This window comes from Trachypithecus francoisi, unplaced genomic scaffold (assembly GCF_009764315.1).
Source record: "Trachypithecus francoisi isolate TF-2019V2 unplaced genomic scaffold, Tfra_2.0 Lachesis_group17, whole genome shotgun sequence".
Lineage (NCBI taxonomy): Eukaryota > Metazoa > Chordata > Mammalia > Primates > Cercopithecidae > Trachypithecus > Trachypithecus francoisi.
The window spans coordinates 1,275,956-1,297,217 of NW_022681462.1; the positions used below are offsets into that span (position 1 = coordinate 1,275,956).

The 21,262-nt window shown below is 55.7% G+C and overlaps 1 protein-coding gene across 8 annotated transcripts in view; it reads right to left on the bottom strand.

Moving 5' to 3' along the window:
• The window catches only part of FAM178B (family with sequence similarity 178 member B), a 117,212-nt gene that overhangs the window by 6,119 nt on the left and 89,831 nt on the right, over positions 1–21,262 (bottom strand). For 5 of the 8 annotated variants that reach the window (XM_033238907.1, XM_033238909.1, XM_033238908.1 and 2 more), the window contains one exon: positions 13,023–13,148. In XM_033238907.1, coding sequence (XP_033094798.1) covers positions 13,023–13,148 — 126 coding nt within the window. Of the gene's footprint in view, positions 1–13,022; positions 13,149–14,165; positions 14,293–14,371; positions 14,544–15,775; positions 15,875–21,262 lie in introns of those variants that run through there. The other 3 variants (XM_033238911.1, XM_033238914.1, XM_033238913.1) reach the window with 3 other exon arrangements.

A 21,262-nucleotide genomic window follows, 5' to 3' on the forward strand; every position in this document is an offset into this window, starting at 1 on the left:
TCCCATAATTGAATCTGCAGGGGGCTGGGAGGGGGGAGGGGAATCCCAGAAAAACTATTCCCAGTGTTTGGGTGGACGGTGAGTAAGAAACGGCAGTCCTAGAGAAAAGCCCTGTTAACCACATTATATCAGCTGTGTTTTCCAAAGGGAAAAAACTGAACCTGCCACACTGCCTGGAGGCTGGGTGCATGTCTTCCTTGCATTTGAGGGTGCTTCCTGTAAGGAAGACGTTGACCCAATTTAGGGAGCTTGCTGGCTGTGCAGATGCCCTCCCTTGGAACATTTCTGGGGGCCTGGCTGAAGCTGGGTTCCCAGTAGAGATTTTGAAAAGCAGCCTTCATTATTGGCATAGGAAGTGCCAACACTTCCATCTCCTCCCTGCATTTCCCCAGGACTCTTGGTCTCAGAGTTGCAAAGAGGTAAGAGAGAGTCTGATCCTGTCCAGACAACGGGCATGGTGTCCCCACCCTCCCACCAGGCCCCTCTCTCTGTGTGAAGGTCAGAGGAACAAAAGCTCAGCGGAAACTGGGGACTCTGTGGCCAGGAACAGGCAGACCCCGAGTCTCCCTATCTAAACCGCCAGCGGCTGTGGACACCCGAGTCGCCCAGCCCAGCTGGCTTGCTGGTGATGCACTGCTGGCTCCCTGAGCTCCCCTTCCCTCCAACCCGGCAGGGGCAGGCACGGGAGGGGTGCAGGGCAGGCAGGGGTGGACCTGAGTGAGGGGGCCCTTCCCAGCAAGACAAGAAGGGCCAGGTGTGAGAGCTGCGTTTCCTGCTTCCTTCGCAGTGTGACCAATTCCTGAACTTAGCAAGCCTGCTCCTGTCCTGGCTGGCACTACAGAGGCACGGTTCATCTTCCCTTCCACCAGGCAGGGGAGAGAGGCTGCGCCAAGGCTGCAATCCCTGCCTTACCTGCTTCCTCTCCCTCTGGGAGCATAAGGTGGCCCTTCTACACGCCAGAGGGAGGCCCTTCCAGGTCTCTTAGAACTGCTTGGTGTGGTGGGGACTTCATTATGGCCTCAGGGTTAGCCCTCCTTGGGTGCTGGGGGCTACACTCGTCCAGGCCTTAGGACCTTGTCTGAAGATGGGACCCAGCTCCTGCCCTACGGCACGTCAGTTAGGCTGTGAAGCCCTGATGGGAAATGGGACCCGGGAAACCTCAGTCAACATCATGGGGAAAGGCAGAGTCTGAGGGCATGCCTGGACCCAATACTGACAAGAAAAGCCCGGCCCATCCCTGCCACCGCTGCCAGCAAGGGCCCAGCTCCCGTTTTCTGGGTCTTTCCCCAGAGTCTGGTGGGCTGGCTCTTCTCAGAAGTTCCACGCAGGAATGCCTCACTCCTGACTCTAGAGCCTTAAGGAGGCCGTGCCCTCCCCCTGGGGAAGGAATGACAAGGCTGAGTGACGGCAGACAGCAGACTGGGACTGTCACCAGAGGAAGGGAGGTCAGCATCTCCAAGTTCTGGTCCAGCTAGTTCTGACCCCAGGCTCCCCCAGCCAAGACTCCCAAGTCAAGTAGGAGCCATTAGCAATGCTTTTGTCATAGACAAAAGGGAAAATGGGTGGACATTTCCCAGTAACTTCATCCTTTAGAAAATTCCCCTCTAGCCAATGCCAAGGGAGGGGGCTGTGGCCTGAGCTATTTACGCTGAAGGAGGGCAAGAAAGGAGGATGGAGAGGCTCTCCCAGGAAGCCACTCGCTCTGGCCAGAACATAAAACCTTTCTCCCCTCTCAGGTCATGACCAAGAATCCAGTCTTAACCCTGGGCAAGTCTCAAATCCAGCCCTCTCCTGGAGACTGCCAGACTGGGTAGGGAAGGCAGACCTGTTTCTGGCAGGAGGACCCTGAGGGACCAGGTCCAACCAGGCTCTGGGGCAGTCAGTGTGTGTGTGTTACGGGGAGAACCAAGGCTGACCCAGAAACACCTGCTGGGAAGGACAAAGATGGACCCAGAGGGCACGGCTCTCCCAGCCAGGTGCTGGGCCCAGGGGCTCACCCCCACATGTCCCTACCTCTCACTCAGGAAGCTGGCCCTGATGTCTGCTGGCGCTGGGATTCCGGCCTGGGAACATGCATTAATCCTAGCCTGGCTGGGCTGCTCTCAGCCCAATCGCAAGAGCCTGAAGTCCAGCCCAGCCCAGGAGAAGTATTCTGCCTTAGGTGTCATCACTGCCACACGAGTCCTCTCAGGACTTAGGTGCAAGCACACGGACTGAAGATCGACTCTAGAGGCAACGGAGTCTGGGAAAGGCTGAAGCTGCGCTGGTCTACCCTGGGCCCTTTCAGACCCGAGGCTGGGGCTGGGTCACAATCCTTTTTTCCCCTTTTTTGTTCAATTGAAACCTATATAGTACCACTTCACAGCATCCTGATCCAGCAGGGCACGCAGACAGGGTCTGGGACCCTACCTTCAGCAGATGTGGAAACTGCGGCGTGGGGAGGTTCCCTGATGATCACGACCCTGTGTCCAGGAAGGGCAGGTCTGGCCCAAGAGCAGATGTCTGGGCTCTCAGCCTTCAGAAGGACAAGCTCCCCATGTGTGCGTGGGCGGTGGTGGGGTCTCTAAAGAGGATTCACACAGTGGACATCCTCCTTGGGAGACAGCAAGGGTCCACGGGCCTCCTACTGGGAGGACAGGGCGAGGCTGAGGCTATCACCCTCCCAGGGTGAAGGAGGAATGCCCTTTGCAGCCCGGGCCTCCGGGGCACAGTCTAGGTATCCACACAGGTTGGGCACAACAACAATGAATCATGAGTAATCCGAGGCAGGGCTACTCAGGCCCCAGGCCAAGAGCCTCAGTCTGAGGACAGAGCCAGAGCTTAGGCGACTGGTGTGTCCACTAGGACACCAGGCAAAAGCGGATGCATTTTTCTAGGTACATGCCTTCTGAGCCCCTGCAGGGTGGCACTGGCCACCAGGACGAGGCCGCCATGTCTTCCCTGTCCCATGAGCAAACCGCACAGCCTCTTCCCCTTGCCCAGGCAGCTTCCGCTCCAAGGTTGCACCCCCGACCCTTGGCTTTGGCAGACACTAGAGAAGGAAGCAGAGAGCGGTATCGAAAGCTCTGTTCCCAAAGGCAAGCCGACTTGGGAAGTGACTCTGACCAGGACAGGTCACCGGTCATAAGTCCTAGTGAGGAAGAAATGAAGACATATGACCGACCGCTAGGAAATGAGGCGGTGACCTAAGACCTCTTCCTAACCTAGGGTCCCAGAAGACACAGGGTCAAGAGGCCAGAGAGCAGACATCTTGGCCAGAGAGCAGACGTCACCGGTGGGGCCTGCCAGGCCAGACACCCAATTCTGTCAGTGAAAGTGCCTGCCAGGGCATGGGGTGGGGATGACCCAAACACGGCCCCCAAACGCGGAGCAGGGATGAGACCCATTTAGGGTGACGGGAGATGGGCTGGCAGCAGCTCAACAGGCAGGACTTCCAGCTCTGCTGCAGTGAATGGCCACTGAATGTAGTTTGCTTTCAGGCCCTGCTGGGCAGACAGGTGGGTGTCTCTTTCCAGGCTGCAGAGGACTTGGGGCAGAGCACGTGCCCACACCCTTCACGCCCTCAGAACAGGAGCTCTCGCCTGCACCTCCGGCTTCCCGGAGAGTGAGTTCAGAGACCCGAGCCTTCACAGCGGGGATCTCTTACGTTCTATCCCTAGCTGGGGCCTGGGGCCTGGGGCCTGGGCCCTGAGCATCCCTGGCTCCTGCTCGTGGTACTGAGGACAGCGAGGGAATGTGGAGGCCATGGTGCATGGGGCTGGGGAGGGAAAGAGATGGAAGGCTGAGCGCTCCGCGCGCTCCGGATTCCTGCAGACCTGCGGTGGGGAGGTTATCTCAGAGCATCTCCCCATTCCTCCGTCAGAGGCTGGTGGCAGGAGCCAAGGCACTGGAGGCAAGTCCTTGCTGGAGGTCGGAGGGCTCCCACCCCGTCCACCTTCCTCTCTGGCTTCCTGCTGGTGGGGTCAGGGAGATGACAGGCAGGGGCGGGCGGGGTCTTCCTGCTCCTCCAGCTAGGACCAGAGACCTTTACACCAGGGAGATCTGGACCAGAAAACCTAGCTCTGCCGACTGCCCAGAGAGGGACAAGATTCTCGGTGCCTGTGTGTAAGAGTTCACGCCTGTACACGTGTACATCAATGCATGCGTGTCGGTGTGCGTGTGAGTGTGCACGGTGCAGGAGGGGGTCACTGACACCAGCCAAGACATTGCATAACCACCCTGACAGAGCAATGGTTTTCCCATGGCTTCCCCTTCTTGTCTTTCGCTTTTTCACTTACTGAAATGTCTCTGGGGTGTTGGCATGTCTGGCCAGAGCCTGGGACTGCCCTCCTCATCCTTCCCAGCAACACCAGAGCACAAGGCCACTGCCTGTGACTGAACCACGGGGATGCTGTAAACGTCCAGGGGTCTGGTCCTTTCCCTTCCTTTGTAAGAGTGTCCCAGCCTCCTGTCCCCTACACTCAGACCAAACTGTTCCATGGTGGTGACTCCAGCTCTGACTCAAGGGGTGGACGTGAGTCCCAGGCTGGCCATTCACTGTATGTGAGCTTGCCATTGTGACTGGCTTAGAGATGGGCACTGGACCCGAACCAAACCAATGAGGCGCCACTCTGGTTACGGTTCGAAGGCAGGAGCTCTTTCTCATCCAGGAAGAGTTAAAGGATGAGGAGACCCAGGTAGAGTGTCAGGTTTGAAGCTGGTAAGTCACTTGCCTAGGGCTGCTGAGACAAGGCCGTTGAGCCTGGAGGAGGGGAGAGCCTGCCTGGGAAGGCGCCAAGGGCCAGAGCCTGGAGGAGGAGGGTGTGACACGGAGGTTTTCTGACACTGTTTAGGTCCCTCTAAGCCTGATGAACCGACCCAGGGCTTTCCAGGATTTGTGTTTGTGTTTCCATCACTAAAAAGTCCTGGCAAAGACAGGGAAGAAGGGACAGAAAAGGTGGTGCGCAGAGAGCACTTGAGAAGGCTGTGGTTATTCTGGCAGCTGTTCCTGCAGACTGAGGATGGCGTGTAAGGGACCTTCCCCACTGTGCCTGGCCCTCTTCGCTGCACAGCTGGGAGCCTCAAACACTGCAGCCTAAAACTCCTGGGCTCAAGCCATCCTCCCAACTAGCTAGGACCATAGGCATGTGCCATTATGCCCTGTTAACACCACACCTGGCTCATTTTTTTGTTTGTTTGTTTGAGATGGAGTTTCGCTCATTACCCAGGCTGGAGTGCAATGGCGTGATCTCGGCTCACTGCAACCTCTGCCTCCCAGGTTCAAGCAATTCTCCTGCCTCAGCCTCCCCAGTAGCTGGGATTACAGGCATGCACCACCATGCCCGGCTCATTTTGTATTTTTAGTAGAGACGGGGTTTCTCCATGTTGACGCTGGTCTCAAACTCCTGACCTCAGGTGATCCGCCTGCCTCGGCCTCTCAAAGTGCTGGGATTACAGGCAGGAGCCACCGCGCCCGGCTACCTGGCTCATTTAAAAAAAACACTTTTGCAGAGATAGGGTCTCGCTATGTTGTGCAGGGTGGTCTATGAACGCCTAGCTTCAGAATGATCCTCCTGCCTCAGCCTCTAAACGCACTGCAATTACAGGTATGAGCCACTGTACCTGGACAGGGTGAGGCATTTCAGGGGGAGCCATGAGGGTTGTGGTTGAGGTGAGACTCTGGGTTGACCCTAAAAGGTAGCTGTTCAAGTATGTGAAGCAACATGTAAACAAGCCATGGCTTGAGCCATGCCTGCAGCAATCCAAGGACAGGAGAGACAGTCTGGGCTCCGCAGGAAGGAGGGACAGCAGGAGCTAAGACACGGTGCTGAGAACAGAGCGTTTCTGGGAGACCATCACCGCTTGGATTCAAACGTCGCACGTAATGTGTGGCAGCGAAGCCGCGCACTGGGCCAGCTGGTAGAGGCTCTGGCTGGCAGTTTCATATGATGTGACAGGCACTAGAGTCTATTTTCCTAAGTTAGAACGAGAGGAAGATAATCCACAGGGTTGTCCAGGAAGAGTTAAAGGATGAGGAGACCCAGGTAGAGTGCTAAGCTGGAAGCTGGTGAGTCACTTGCCTAGGGAGAGAGGCCTCGAAGGGTCTCCAGGAGGATGGGGCCTGGGTGGGGTGGGGCAGGGAGCAGGCCCCGGTGCTGCCAAGGCCCGGAGCAAAAGCTGGCTGAAGAATGCAAGCCTGCCTCCGCAGCTTAACTCTGTCACTTCAAGCCTGCTCATACACTTGCAAAGAAACCAGAATTTCTGGGACCCAAACAAAGCTGGCCTGAACCTGGGCCCTGCCTGGCCTTGGGATGCCCAGAGGTACTGGCCTGTCCCCAGATCTGTCGAGGTCCCCCTCTCCTGGACGGTCAGCTTCCCAGAGGCCATCTCTTTGAGGTTTATTTTTAAATATGTCTGATGTTCTGAACTTTGGAGGAAGTAAGACAGAACCAACCACAGATTAGACAGGAGAGGAACTCACAAGTTCTGAATATCCATTTTCTGTTCCTCAAAACCAGTCCATTTCCTCCCAACCCTCCTGACCTTGGCCTAACCAAGGTCCCCAGCCCAGTGGGGCAGTAAGAGACAGACACTTCCAGGTGGGAAGGCAGAGCGCATGGGGGGAATGGGGAAAGAGCCTCCATCTGCCTTTCAGGGGTACAGAGGGTAAGTGGCCTGTGCCCAAGGGAACACATGTCCCATTGCTGGAGTTGAGCATGCCAGCAAGAGAGGGCAGAGGCAAACACACAGCTGCCAGAGGGCAGTAGCCCCCTCACTGCCCAGCCCTGCAGTGAGAGCCAGGCCTTTCTCCACCACAACCTCCCATTAAGGCGGCTCTTGGCAGGGTCACCCAGCACAGGGACAGACAACTGCAGTTGCAGCAGCAGGAGCGAAGCAGTAAAACTTGTTTCCCAACTCGATCAACACACGCGCCACACCACAAGGATATACAGGAGATGTGCACAGCACGCACTTATGCACAAACACACAGCAGAGGCCCCACCCTCTGCAGAACATGAGCAGAGCTACTCAGAATTAGCCTGAGTGCAGTGGAGTCGGCACAGCTGGGCTGAGTTTATCCCAGAGCATCACCAACCCCTGGAGCACACCCATCCTCCCCGCCCCTCGCCAACAACTCCATTCTGTACCAATGTCCTTGTCCAATAAACAAACCACCACACACCCCCAGGCCTCCGGAGCAGGAGCTGGGGACCATAAGTGTTGTGCACCTCGAGGAAGCTGACTAGAGCCACTTGCACTCAGTCAGGGGCCTTGATCTGGGTGGTGCCCCCCCGCAGGGACCATCACAGGTGCAGAACCTACAGACTGCCCCTTAGCTGTTATCCACTGAGGACACCATCTCGCTGGAGCAGGACATGCCGGGGGCGGATGGGGAGATGGGACCAGGCTCCTGCTGCCTTGACTCTGCCCCAGCTCTGGGACCTCCCCCTCTGTGGTCCTTAGTTTTCTTTCCATGCAACGAAAAATACTTCACAACCTCACAGTCCCCAGATTTCACCAACCAGGCAAAAACTTCCATCCCACCATAAAGATCCTGGTACTAGATACCTCCCCAATCCCTGAGGGGAAAAACAGAATTACAAAACTTCATCAATAGAACATCAGTAGGCCGGGCACGGTGACCCACGCCTGTCATCCCAGCACTGTGGGAGGCCGAGGCAGGTGGATCACCTGAGGTCAGGAGTTGGAGACCAGCCTGGCCAACATGGTGAAATCCCGTCTCTACTAAAAATGCAAAAATTAGCTGGGCATGATGGTGGGCATCTGTAATCCCAGCTACTTGGAAGGCTGAGGCAGGAGGATCGCCTGAACCTGGGAGGCGGAGGTTGCAGTGAACCAAGATCGCACCATCGCACTCCAGCCTGGGTGACAGAGCAAGCCTCTCTCTCTAAATAATAAATAATAAATAAATAAATAAATAAAGCATCCGTAGAGCAAAAAGAAAAGCAAGAAACAGTAAGTGTAGTAAGGAAAAGTATAACATGCAATAGCAGGTTTTGACACAGCCAAAATATCATTAATCTCGATGGTAGTGAATTGGGGCCCATTGAGATGGCTCACGCCTATAATCCCAGCATTTTGGGAGGCTGAGGTGGGAGGACTGCTTGAGCTCAGGAGTTTGAGACCAGCCTGAGCAACGTGGCGAAACCCCGTCTCTATAAAAAAAAATAAAAAATGGGCCGGGCGCAGTGGCTCACGCCTTTAATCCCAGCACTTTGGGAGGCCGAGGCGGGTGGATCACGAGGTCAGGAGATCGAGACCATCCTGGCTAACACGGTGAAACCCCGTCTCTACTAAAAATACAAAAAAGTTAGCTGGGTGAGGTGGTGGGCGCCTGTAGTCCCAGCTACTCGGGAGGCTGAGGCAGGAGAATGGCGTGAACCCAGGAGGCGGAGCTTGCAGTGAGCCGAGATCATACCACTGCACTCCAGCCTGGGCGACAGAGCGAGACTCTGTCTCAAAAAAAAAAAAATAAATAAAGTAAAAAATTAAAAATTAAAAAATTAAAAATGGGCTGGGCATGGTGGCTCACGCCTGTAATGCTAGCAGTTTGGGAGGCTGAGGTGGGCAGATCACCTGAGGTCAGGAGTTCGAGACCAGCCTGGCAAACATGGCAAAAACCCATCTCTACTAAAAATACAAAAATTAGCTGGGCATGGTGGCAGGTGCCTGTAATCTCAAATACTTGGGAGTCTCAGGCAGGAGAATCACTTGAACCTGGAAGGTGGAGGTTGCAGTGAGCCGAGATCTGGTCACTGCCCGCCAGCCTAGGCGACAGAGTGAGACTCCATCTCAATCAATCAATCGATATAAATAAATAAATAAATAGCCCGGTGTGGTAGCACATGCCTGTCCCAGCTACTTGGGAGGCTGAGGTGGGAGGATCCATTGAGCCTGAGAAGGCGAGGCTGCTGTGAGCCCTGATGGTACCACTGTATTCCAGCCTGAGCAACAGAATGAGACAGGCCCTGTTTCAAAAAAAAAAAAGAGTGAATAGGCTATGACCTTCATGATCCTGAACCCTAAAGCTGGACAGAACACACCAGACAGCACCTGGCCAGATATGGCTTATACAAGTCAGCTACAAGGAAATAAACTGCCCCAAGAAGACCCTGGTTCTGGGTTGGTGGGCTCAGTTGGTAGCTTGGAGAGACAGTGGCAAACTGAGTCAAGTTACACAATATTTTTCTGCCTGCGGCCAGAAGGACAATCTCCCTTGCTGGCCTGGGAAGGCAATCAGGGCAAATCAGTATCCATGGGCCAAAGGGAGCACTTGGAGGCCGACTCTAAGTATTAAACTCTCCTGTGTTAACTCTCCTACAGGAAAACACCCCCTGCCACCTCTGTAGGCCAAAAAGGCCCCGTGCCTCTCACATGGCTGTACCAGACCCCCAAGCATCACTCCGAACCAGATGTTCATTCTTCTCTGGGAATAAAGCCCGGCTCAAACCAAGCATGCACACGGCCATAGATAACCCAAAGGGGCTCGGCTTTGTTTTCTTTATCCAGAAGCTCTTCAAAATGCTAAAAATGTTATCAGCTCACTAAGCGGGATAGTCCACAGAAGCTCTTATAGTCCGTATAAGCTCTGCCTGCTCAGCTGAGACTCTGTGGTCAAAGCCAGGACACACGGCCAGGGCAGGCATCTATGTGGCCGCTGACTCTCTCCAGTTCCTGACCCCCATGCACAGGTGCAGCAGGAGCTCATGGCTTCCTTTGCTGAAGTACTTGGTGCTTTCCCAGGTAGGACCTCACTAGCTTATAATTACAAACGATGTGCTGGGACTGGTTCTGCCACACGCAGGTAACACTTTAGTCCAGGGCCTCCTGCAGGAGAAGGCCAGGCTATAAGCTCTTGTGGACTTAATGATACGAAGACCTTAAGAGACAAGGGGACCGGCCGGGCGCGGTGGCTCAAGCCTGTAATCCCAGCACTTTGGGAGGCTGAGACGGGCGGATCACGAGGTCAGGAGATCGAGACCACCCTGGCTAATACAGTGAAACCCCGTCTCTACTAAAAAATACAAAAAACTAGCCGGGCGAGGTGGCGGGCGCCTGTAGTCCCAGCTACTCGGGAGGCTGAGGCAGGAGAATGGCGTGAACCCGGGAGGCGGAGCTTGCAGTGAGCTGAGATCTGGCCACTGCACTCCAGCCTGGGCGACAGAGCGAGACTCCGTCTCAAAAAAAAAAAAAAGAGACAAGGGGACCACCACACAGAGGCTGGTCAGGTGGCGTGCAGGAGGCAGCAGGTTTCTAGAATGGGGGCAGGAGAGCGAATGCCAGAAGAGAATGGAAGACAGGAGTTCAGAAAAGGACAAAGGAATGAAAACTAGATTCATTCATTTGTCCATCCGGTGCCAAACGTGGGACGCGGTGCTGAGACGCCGGCCGTCTCACAGTTGAGCTGGACACGGGGCGAGCAAAGGGACAACTCTACTTGCCAAGGGGTCAGGGAGGAGAGAAAGTCGGGCCCTGGACACCAACAGCAGCTCTCCCAGCCTCTTCCCAGAGGGAAAGGCAGGGCCAAGGCCTGAGGCAGCGAGAGGAGGTGGGGAAGAAGCTGGGCAGGAGTGTTTATTTGCAGGGCTGGAGGAAGGCTGTGACCCAGCCGCACAGGGCAGGAAATCTCCCAGACAGGAGTGAGAGGGCCTGGGGGATGGGCGGGAGTCAAAGGGCAAGAGGCTCAGTTCAGCTGCCCCAAGGCTGGGAAAGCAGGCATTTCCTCCAGGCTGGGCCGCCTCAGGTCAACCTTACTCTGGCCTCAGTTTCCCCACTGCACTGAAGGGAAATGAAAAGGCAAAGACTTTGAGCTCTGGGCATGAAAGGCTCAGACCACCACTCCTTATAAAACAGGGTGGATGCCGCCGCTGCTGTTTTTGGCTGCTGAGTGGCCCATCTCACCTCTTTGAAGATGAAACATGCTGAGGCCTAATGAGGAGTCAGTCGGTCGGGGTGGGCGTGGAGCCCAGTCACCTGCCCCACCTGGCCCCTCCCAGTCAGAACAGTGCCCAGCCCAAGGGACAGAACCCAGCCCAGGGGCCTGTTTCACACTTCTGTGCCCGCGCATCCTCCTCTGCCCGGGGTTCCCTCACTCAGAGGCAGAGGTGTAGGGGAGCGCAGCAGAGGTGGTCTGAGGTGGTCTCGGGTTGCAGCGAAGGCCTTCTGAGAGCTGCCTGGGCCTCGCCTGCCCCTCCACTGCCCTGGACCAGTGCACACTACCCTTTTGGGGCTCTGCCGAGCTGCACAGTGCCTCCATGTTTTCAGGCCAAACGGGTCATTTCCAGTATGGAGGCCGACCAGGGGGAGGCTTTCAAACCTCCTTTAGGTATGTGAGAATAGTCCTCTAAAGAAAAGGCATCCGGCCGGGCGCGGTGGCTCAAGCCTGTAATCCCAGCACTTTGGGAGGCCGAGACGGGCGGATCACAAGGTCAGGAGATCGAGACCATCCTGGCTAACACGGTGAAACCCCGTCTCTACTAAAAAATGTAAAAAACTAGCCGGGCGAGGTGGCGGGCGCTTATAGTCCCAGCTACTCGGGAGGCTGAGACAGGAGAATGGCGTAAACCCGGGAGGTGGAGCTTGCAGTGAGCTGAGATCCGGCCACTGCACTCCAGCCTGGGCGACAGAGCGAGACTCCGTCTCAAAAAAAAAAAAAAAAAGAAAAGGCATCCTCAGCCTGCTCGCTGTCCTTCCTCCCCAGCTGTTGAAAGGATGTCTTCTGCCGCCTAGATAGCCTCTGAACCACAGTGAGTCGGGCAGGAACCACACCTCTGCTAGGTGAAGCCCAGGACTGGCCCCCAAGGTGCCTGCAGGCCACACTCTCCACTTAGCCAGACCAGACGTGACCCTCTTTCCTCTCTCTCGCCACTCGCCTTGTTGTTCCTTGTCCCCCTGCCCAGGCCTCCTTGATTTCTATTCAGACAGACCCCAGGGCTGGCCCCCACCTCCTTCTAGAGGCCCCATAACCAGCCCATAACCAGCTCGTTTCTGGGGAAATACTTGGCACAAGAGAAGGGGCATGCAGACAGCTCACACCCTCCTGGGAGGCAGCAGCCTCATCAATGCACTAGTACTAGGCATAGCTGAAAGACAACGTTCCCCACGTTTCAGAAGAGGAGCATGCACCTGGGGATAAGCATATCTCTTTAATGGTTCATTTGTGTTCATTAAGTAATTAATTCATTTATCTGATTTGCAGAGTGATGCCCAAAGGCTGGACTTCTGTATCAACATTCAGCCTCCAAGTGAGTTTCTGGAATTACCACCTTCCCCAATTATGACAATCCCTATCTCCATTCTTCATTCCCGAGTCCCCAGGGGCAGGAGAGTGCACCGAGGTTTAAGCGCTGTTCCCCAGGAAGTTGGGCCTGGGACACCCACTCTGAAGCCCTCATACCCACCACCATCCCTGCTCTGACATTCACTCAGGGACTGATAAGCCTCCCTGTTTCAAACTCTACAACCTGCAGGCCCTGGGGCACCTTGTGGCTCCTGACTCCCACCAGAGCTTGGCTTTCAGGAAAGCCAGGCAATGTCTGGAAAGTCAATTAGGAAAAACTGGGGACAGGCCAAGGACTCAGCCTCAGTGATACCCAGCGTGAAAATGAATATGGAGGCTGGGCCCAACTCTGCCTGCAGAAGGGATGCCCTGCACGTCTAGACCACCTGCTCTTATCCTGACGTGTTCCCATCCCCTCACTGGCAGCCGGCTCCTACATCCTCCCTAAACTGTGCTGTAAGGCTGACAATCCCAGATCAACAGAAGGCACACCAGCAGGGACAGGCGGACATTTGGCCCCTATGCCTGCACACAGGGCGTCCCCCGCCTGCGGCACGGGTAACAGCACTAATTACAGGTGAGATGCTGAGCACCTCCGCTCAACACAGGGAGGCAGCCTGTTGGTCTCTGCCCTGGCATGGCCCTGGGGTTCTGGAAGGACCCGCAGGCCATGCAATGTGCACAGCCCTGCCTTTCCCTGTTACCTGTGGTGGAGGCAGGCGGGTGCTCGGCGCTCACTCACCTTGTGGTCCAGCTCGGCACTAGCCTTTGGCTGTTGCTCCTGGGAGGGTGGCAAGGGCACAGAGCCCAGGTACTGCCTGAGAGATGATGGCCTCATGAGGCCCAGGAGCTGGCTGAGCGAGGACAGCTGGGGAGGAGAAAGGAGGCTGTCAGTCACAGACGGTGGTGGCCGAGAGCTCGGGGTGCTCCCAGGACCTGGCCTGGACACCTCAGCTGGTGGCAGTGGGTTAGAGTACTGGCTTCTGAGATCCAGCCCCACTCTCCCTTATGAACTGTGGTCTCCCGGATTCTGAGTGTTCTCATCTGTAAAATGGATCACACATACTTCCCAGGAGACGAGAGGCACTCACACATATCCAGCTCCCCCAACCCCCCACCCACACATACCCAGCTCCCCCACCCCCACTCACACACAGACCCACATACACACTCATACCCCCACAGACCTGACACCCACCCACTCACCCTCCCCACACCCACACAGACCCAGGCCTCCCACCCCCCACCCACCCACCCACATACAGACCTACATCCACATCTACTCATCCCCCCCAACAGACCCCACATCCACACCCATCCACTCACCCACCCACCCACCCACATACACACAGACCCCCCCACACATATCCACTCATCCCAAGACCCCCCCACTCCCCCACCCCATCCACCTACCCACTCACCCACACATATACCCACTCACCCACATACAGACCTACACACACACCCACTCACCCCCACAGACCCCACCCCCACCCACACCCACATACACAGACCCCCACACACCCCCCACCCCATCCACTCATTTCCCCCCATAGACTCCCACCCACACTCACCCACACCCATCCCCACCCACCCTGCACTGCCGCTCTGTGTCTGTGGGCCCACCCTCTCTTGCATCCCTCTCTTTTGGTTGAACTCTTCTCTGTGGAGGTTTGGAACACCATGAAGAGGATGGTCCATCACCATTGAGTGATGACCACCATCATCTTCATCTCGCCTGGCCTGTGTCTTCAGCCCCCGCCTTCCACTCCCCTTCCCGTTCTTTTCCTTCCAGGGGATTTTAAAGCAAATACATTGTATCATTTTACCCATATAGAACTCCTACAGAAAATATAAGGATTTCCCCCCAATCTAATCATAATACCATTTCTTTCCTAACAGAATCGCCGAGACTTCCTTATCATCATCCAACACCTGTGTTCAGTTTTCTCTGTCTCTAAAATATCCTCCAACATTGTTCTGTTTGAAGGGAGATTCACCACAAGGCTCACACGCTGCATTCGGTTGACTATGGCACCTAATCTATTAGCCGCCCCAGCCCCCATTTAGTTTTTGAATAAACTGCCCAACCTCTCTGAACAAACAAGCTCTGAATCCCTCTGGAGGGAACGTGACCCGCGTAAGTCCAGGTGTCCACAGTTAGCCACTCCTTCTGGCCCAGTGTATGCACTTGATTTGCGTAGCCTGGGCCCAGCTCCAGCAAGGACTGCCCAGCTGCCCTGAAGCTAATTCTCGTTGTAGCAGAGGCAGGCAGGCTCCCAGCCCTTGGCCTCTGTGAGGCCACAACAGCCCCTGGGGGCAGGGCGGGGAGTAAGCGGGAACAGAGCCAAGGTAGTTCAGAGGCACCATCTCTTTAGATGGCACAGGAGCAGGGTGATCATGGGCTAGGGGCTTGAGCCCTGCAGCCCAGCCCCCCTCTTGAGCCTAGCCTGGCTGGCACACCTGGCTTCCTCCGGTGACTCACCCGCCACCTGCTCAGCACATCAGCCGGTTACGGGCTGAGACAGCCCACAAGAGCAGCTGGGCTGGGGGCTGGGGGCTAGGAGTCAGGCTCAGGGCCTCAGCTTCTGGAAGGTGGCCAGGGCTTCTCAGCCTGGCATCTGATCCCTTTGGGAGGGGAGAGAAAGGTTCTGGGCAAAGAGAGGCACCATCTGGGGCTTCACCCAAACCATAGCTGTGCCGCCTTACTCAGGCTTTACAAGTCAAGATAGTTTCCAAAACAGCCCTGCCCACTCAGGGCTCACAGCTGTGCAAGCACAGGGTCAGGCTCTGCAGTCCACACCCCCAGTGTGGCCTTCGGGCAGGCCTCGCCCGGCCGGGACCCTCCCTGCTACGGGAGGCCTGGGTAGGGCTGGGCAGGGGCGCAGGGACAGCACTCTTGCGGTGCTTGCTCTGGTGTTTTTCCTCTCACTCATGAAAACAGCTTGGCTGTGCTCAGCGCAGCAAGCTGCTGCCCCTGCGATCTGCCTGCGTCGTTGTGCCTTCCGATTGTTTATTCCCTTTTGTTTCCATCTCTGGATGCTCCAGCCGGTCTCTCTCCCACACACAAACCCCTCTCCAGAATAAGGGCTTGTTTGGGCCTTGCGGGAACCCGCAGGGATGGGTCAGATCAGAACCCTCCCTATCTCAACCTCAATGCTGGCAGCTGGCTCTGCAAACACTCAGCCGCTTAGGGCAGACACCGAGAGTGAGAAGCAAGGATCCCTCAGGAAGACAGGCCTTCACCAGCCTTCTCAGAGGCAGAGAAGATGTGGTGGAAGCTGATTTCCGGAGAAGCAACTGGCCACACAGCATGTTGCTCCTGGGTGCAAATCATGGCTTCCTCCTCACCTAGGACAGGAAGCCAGGATCTTAAGTGTCTGCAAAGACCCAACGACCTGCCTGCGGCTCCCTGGAGCTGGTGTCCTGCATGGGCCTTCTGACCAGACACAGCACCCGCCCCTCTCTCCCTTCCAGCTGTTGCTCCACACCCACCTTCTCAGTAAGGCCCACCTGCTTAAGTTCCCGTCCGTCCGTCCGTCCATCCATCCATCTACCATCCGTCAGTCCATCCATCCATCCGTCCGTCCGTCCGTCCATCCATCCATTCATCCATCCACCTACCTACCTACCTACCTAGACAGAGTCTTGCTCTGTTGCCCAGGCTGGAGTGCAGTGGCGCAATCTCTGCTCTCTGTAACCTCCACCTCCTGGGCTCAAGCAATTCTCCTGCCTCAGCCTCTTGAGTAGCTGGGATTACAGGTGGCCACCACCATGCCCAGCTAATTTTTGTAGTTTTAGTAGAGACAGGGTTTCATCATGTTGGCCAGGCTGGTCTCAAACTCCTGACCTCAAGTAATCCACCCACTCTGGCCTCCCAAAGCGCTGGGATTACAGGAGTGAGTCTCAGCGCCTGGCCCCTTTGCAATTTACTTGCTTTTTATCACCTATTCCCCCTCCCTCCCTGGAATGTAAGCTCTCTGAGGGCAGTTTTTTCACTGCAAAGTCCCCAGAACCTAGAACCATGCCTGGCACATGGTACACGTCTAGTATTTGTCAAAGGAACGAACAAATGAATAGATGAACAGTCGAGACTGCAGCTGACATTTTCTGAGTAGATGCAAACATTTATCCCCCTTGATTTGAGCCACTTGAAGCCCACGTTTCCCACCCCCCAAACTGGAAGACATACTTTGACAAGAAGTTTACTGTGTTGCAAGAAGTGCCCCAGGGGCCGGGCGCGGTGGCTCAAGCCTGTAATCCCAGCACTTTGGGAGGCCGAGACGGGCGGATCACGAGGTCAGGAGATCGAGACCATCCTGGCTAACACGGTGAAACCCCGTCTCTACTAAAAAATACAAAAAACTAGCCGGGCGAGGTGGCGGGCGCCTGTAGTCCCAGCTACTCGGGAGGCTGAGGCAGGAGAATGGCGTAAACCTGGGAGGCGGAGCTTGCAGTGAGCTGAGATCGGCCACTGCACTCCAGCCTGGGTGACAGAGCGAGACTCCGTCTCAAAAAAAAAAAAAAAAGAAGTGCCCCAGGATAAGAAGCAAACTCCTGATTTCCTCTCCAAACCTGCTCCACCTGCATCTTGCCTAGGGTAGGCAAAGGGCGTCTCCATCCTGCCTGTTGCACAGACCTGGAGTCCTTGTCTCTGTTCTCTTGCATTGCACATCCCACTGTCTGTACTGGGGAAACGCACCTAGAATCTGACCACTTCTCACCGCCCACACTGCTACTTCCCCAGGCCAAACCACTGCCATCTCTTGCCAGGATGACTGCAATCACCTGCTTCCTCTCCACTCCCAGTAGTCCCTTCTCAACACAGCAGCCAGAGTAATTTTTAAATATTTTATAAATCAGATTTTGTTGCTTCTCTGCCCAAAACCTTGCAGGGGCTCCCCACTTCTGCGTAGAAGTCAAAACCCTCACTGTAGCCTTGAGGCTCTGGCTAACTGAACCTCCACTTGCCTGTGTGACCTCAATGCTGTAAGTCCTGTCCTTTAAGTTCAGATCTCCAACGTGTGCTTCTGCTCCTGCTCCATGGGACCCCCGTTGCAGCTTGTGGGAGATACAGAGCCCAGCAACTTGGCCATCAGCGACTCCTGCCCAGCAGTGCCCTGCAAATTGCTGTGCCCAGATCCAGCCCCAGGTCCTCTGCTCTTACACCAGTCAATTCTCAACCCCTGTGCCCCCTTTCACAGTGAATCAACTGACAGGATTTCTCCAGCACTTGTGCACTGATGAGGGAAAGGAGGGATGGTCCTTGTCCTCCTGTCTGTGAACTGGGACTAAAGCCCAAGGACCCAGCAGGGCACTTCACCATGAAGTACCGGGTGTGGTCCAGGATGTCTAGAGGCAAGGAGAGAGCTGGACAGGCTCAGGCGGTGCCCCGCAGTGGTCAAGGACAGGACTTTAATCCCAGCTCTAGGCTGGGTACGGTGGCTCATGCCTGTAATCTCAGCACTTGGGAGGCTGAGGCAGGAGGATCGCTTGAGCCCAGGAGTTTGTGACCACCCTGGACAACATGGTGAAACCATGCCTCTATAAAAAACACAAAAATTCACCAGGTGTGGTGGTGCACACCCATAGTCCCAGCTACTCAGGAGGCTGAGGTGGGAAGGCCACTGAGCCAGGGAGGTTGAGGCTGCAGTGAGTCGTGATCAAACCACTTCACTCCAGCCTGGGAAAGTGAGACCCTGCCTCAAAAATAAAATCCCAGCTGTACCACTTCCCTGTTGGGTGACCCTGGAAAGTTTCGCTATCTGTAAAATATGGATGACAGTAAGTCTGAAAGCCTTGGGCTGCTAGGAGGGGCGAGTGCCGAGGACAGCAGCCAGGACACAGCTGTGCTGTGCACATGGGAGCTGCCACTATTGCGGGTTGAGGGCGACAGGTGGAAAGGAAGAAGAGACCCAGACACAGCCAGAGCTGTGTGCAGAGAGCAGGCAAGGCCTGTGAGAAGGGCCAAAGAGAACACACGGCACTAGTAAGCCCCGTGGAGGAGACGTTGGGAAAGGGGCATGTGGGCTGAGTGGGCGGCTGTGGGTACGAGGTGGCCCTTTGAAGGAGCGTTTCAGGAAGGTCTGACAGGCCAGACTGGAAAGGGGAGTGCCTGGCAGCCTGAAGACCTGGGAGGAGACTGTGAGCAGCCCTGGGCTTGCAGTGGAGACGGGGAGGGAGCTCCAGGAAGGCCATGGGCAGGCCCCTGCCGGTCCTTCCTATCCCTCCGGTTGCCATGAATCTCACTCCCTTTCCCCTTTTTGCAGTACAAGCACTGACTCAGCCTCAGCCTCCAAGACCTGGCTCAGGGCATCTTCTCCAGCAGCCGCCGTTCTGTGCCTGGGCAGAGTTAGTCACCGCGGCCGTGGCCGACTTGCTCACCCCTCTCTTCTGAGGTCGTCTGGTGCTGTCTCCCCAGTGCCAGTACCTGGCACAGAGCCTGGCACTCTGGTTGCTCAGCTAGTGTCTAACAAACACACGGGTGCATGGTGGGCACACACAGCAAGTGGGCTCCACCTAGCTTGGCCCTGACAGGCTGCAAGACCCTGGCCCCTGGGGAGCCTGAGAGACCTGCCGGGCCAGGATCTCTCAAGGGGAGGCAGCGCCACTCCATGTATCTTTTTTCTTTTAAAAAACAAAACAGGGTCTTGCTTTGTCGCCCAGGCTGGAGTGCAGTGGAGCCATCATGGCTCACTGTAGCCTTGACCTCCAGAGCCCAAGCCATCTTCCCACCTCAGCATCCCTGCCCCAAGTAGCTGGAACTACAGGCACATGCCACCATGTCCAGCTAATTATTTTACTTTTTGTAAAAAACTCCTGGGCTCAAGTGATCTTCCCACCTCAGCCTCTCAAACTGCTGAGATTACAGGCGTGAGTCACTGCCTCCCGCGCCCCTAATCCTCACGTTTTTTTCTTTTCTTTTTTTTAGCGAAGGTGTCTGGCTCTGTTGCCCAGGCTGCAGTGCAGTGGTGTGATTATAGCTCACTGTAGCCTCCAACTCCTGGGCCCAACAACCGTCAGCCCTTCCTCCATGACACTTCCCCGCTGCCACTCTGACCTCCACCAGGAAGGCAGCCCCACCAAGCTTTCCTCACTCCATGCACAGCTGCTGGCCAACAAAAAACAAAACGAAGCAAAGTGCCAAGCCTTGAACTGGCTCGCATTCTCTCTCTCCGGCCACCTGTGTTGCGCCCCCTCTGGCCTCCCCTCTGTGCTGGACCTGTCCCTCATTCTGCGTCCCAAAGTCCTCCCAAGCACCCCATCTCGGGCGCCCCCTGCCTCTAACTGCTGGTTGTTCCCAGCCACACCGCTGCGTCCCTCTGTTCTTCCTTCCTCACAGAGACCATCTGTGAAGTGACCTCAGTGCCGGTCACCTCCTCACTGCCCCTCCCAAGGTCTCAGCCTGGGGCACATTCTCCCCATGCACCCCGACAACCCACCTGGGTGCCCGTCCCTTCCACAAGCATGCACTGCCTTCCCGGGCTGTGCCAGGCGCCAGGTGCTGAGGGGCAGCAGGGGGCAGAAACAATGTGCTCCCCGTTCTTCAGGGGCTTACGTTCTGCTTGGGGGTAGGGGGTGGAAAACACAGATGCTGAGCAAACAGGAAAAATCAGGGGGTGGCCCCCAGGAGTGACTTAGGACAAGATGAAAGCCAGTGCTGGGGCGCTCTGGGTCGGGTGGTCAGGAAGGCCCCTTGCAGAGATGGCATTTCAGCTGGAGTGAGAATGACAAGAAGCTCCAGCCCGACTAAGGCCTGGGGGAAGCGTTCAAGGCAAAGGGGGCATCTGAGGCAAAAGCCAGGGCACAAGCCAGGCCGAGGCCGCTCAGACAACCCAACCCCACCGGTCACTTCTCTGAACTCCCTCCTTGCAGTCACAGCACCTGGGACGTGCTGGAACATTGTCTCAGCCCTCTGGGTAAGGCGTTATGCTGCCTGAGTGGCTAGAGATGCACAGACTCTAGCCAGAGTACACCTAGTGTGGCTGAGCTGGAAGGGTCAGCTGTACCTAGTAGCTGTTCTTCCAGGATTCCAGGAAGATTACTGGGGAGGTGCGGACACGCTCAACCTCCCTTCCATCCATGCTTGGGCTGCCAGTGACCCCTTCATCACCTCGTGATGTCCTCTGAGCTGTCAGGAGGCTGCAGTCAGAGCTTTTTGGAGAGAAGAGGAATAGGACACGAAGGCCGAACTCTTTTTTTTTTTTTTTTTGAGACGGAGTCTCGCCCTGTTGCCCAGGCTGGAGTGCAGTGGTGTGATCTTGGCTCACCACAACCTCTGCCTCCTGGGATCAAGCAGTTCTCCTGCCTCAGCCTCCCGAGTAGCTGGGATTACAGGTGCCCACCACCATGCCTGGCTAATTTTTTGTATTTTTAGTAGAGACGGGGTTTCACCATGTTGGCCAGGCTGGTCTTGAACTCCTGACCTCAAGTGATCCACCGGCCTTGGCCTCCCAAAGTGCTGGGATTACAGGCGTGGGCCACCGCACCCAGCTCAGAAGGCCGACCTCTTAATGCCCTTGCTGCCCTAACAATGCCTAACATTGGGGACTAGGAGGGGACACCAGAGGGAGTAATTTTAATTTAATAGTATTTGTTTTCATCTTTACAAATAGTATTTGTTTTTATGCTTTACTACAAAAAATAACAACAAAAAAACGGGCTGGGGACATTGTCGGGGGGGTTGTGTTTAACAAGCGTAAGGTTTCAGTTTGGGAAGACTGAAGAGTTCTGGAGATGGATGGTGGTGATGGCCGCACAACCGTGTGAATGCACTTAAGGCCCCTGAATTGTACACTTAGAAATGGTTGAAACACTATGCTTAAGAATGGTTAAGATGATTACAAAAAAGTTAAATAAATGAATTTAATTCATTTATTTGAATTAAATGCTCCCTGCAACCTCTGCCTCCTGCATTCAAGGAATTCACTGCCTCAGCCTCCCGAGTAGCTGAGATTACAGGTACCCGCCACCACGCCCAGC